Source organism: Mandrillus leucophaeus, unplaced genomic scaffold (assembly GCF_000951045.1).
Source record: "Mandrillus leucophaeus isolate KB7577 unplaced genomic scaffold, Mleu.le_1.0 Scaffold290, whole genome shotgun sequence".
Taxonomy (NCBI): Eukaryota; Metazoa; Chordata; class Mammalia; order Primates; family Cercopithecidae; genus Mandrillus; species Mandrillus leucophaeus.
The window spans coordinates 2,011,835-2,012,710 of record NW_012103032.1 but is presented as its reverse complement, the minus strand read 5'-3'; the positions used below and the strand labels follow the sequence as shown (position 1 = coordinate 2,012,710).

The 876-nt window shown below is 50.6% G+C and overlaps 1 protein-coding gene across 1 annotated transcript in view; it reads right to left on the bottom strand.

Moving 5' to 3' along the window:
- Positions 1-351: 351 nt before the first annotated feature.
- Positions 352-876, bottom strand: part of ACBD4 (acyl-CoA binding domain containing 4) — a 37,387-nt gene continuing 36,862 nt past the window's right edge. The window contains exon 10 of the mRNA XM_011985962.1: positions 352-626. Within this exon, the coding sequence (XP_011841352.1) occupies positions 476-626 (151 nt within the window). The 3' untranslated portion in view covers positions 352-475. The remainder of the gene's footprint in view (positions 627-876) is intronic.

Here is an 876-nt window from a genome sequence, read left to right as displayed (position 1 = left end):
CCCAGGCTGGGGCTCACTGCAAACTCCGCATCCGGGATTCAGTGATTCTCCTGCCTCAGCCTCCCGAGTAGCTGGGATTACAGGCATGCACCACCACGCCCGGCTAATTTTGTATTTTGTATTTTTAGTAGAGATGGGGTTTCTCCATATTGGTCAGGCTGGTCTCAAACTCCCGACCTCAGGTGATCTACCCCCCTCAGCCCCTCCCAAAGTGCTGGGATTATAGGCATGAACCACCATGCCCGGCCTAACTTTTTTTTTTTTTTTAATTAAAATATAGGTAACTAATTCTCCTCTCTGCCAGGAGAACAATATGCTAGTTAAATATTTCAATAGAAAGTGTAGAACTAGGAGACTGGGTGCAGTGGCTCACACCTGTAATCCTAGCACTTTGGGAGCCCAAGGCAGGCAGATCACGAGGTCAGGAGATCGAGACCATTCTGGCTAACACGGTGAAACCTGGTCTCTACTAAAATTACAAAAAAATTAGCCTGGCATGGTGGCGGGCACCTGTAGTCCCAGCTACTGGGGAGGCTGAGGCAGGAGAATGGCGTGAACCCGGGAGGCGGAGCTGGCAGTGAGCTGAGATCGCGCCACTGCACTCCAACCTGGGCGACAGAGTAAGACTTCACCCCCCCATCCCCCCAAAAAAAAGTGTAGGAATAGGCTGGGCTTGGTGGCTCACAATTGTAATTCTGGGAGGCCGAGGCTGAGGAGGGCGATTGCTTGAGCCCAGGAGTTTGAGACCAGCCTGTGCAACAGGGTAAAACCCTGTCTCTCAAAAAAAAAAAAAACAAAACCAGGAAAAAAAATAGCTAAGCATGGTGGCAAGTACCAGCTACTCGGGAGGCTGAGGTGGGAAGATCGCTTTATCCT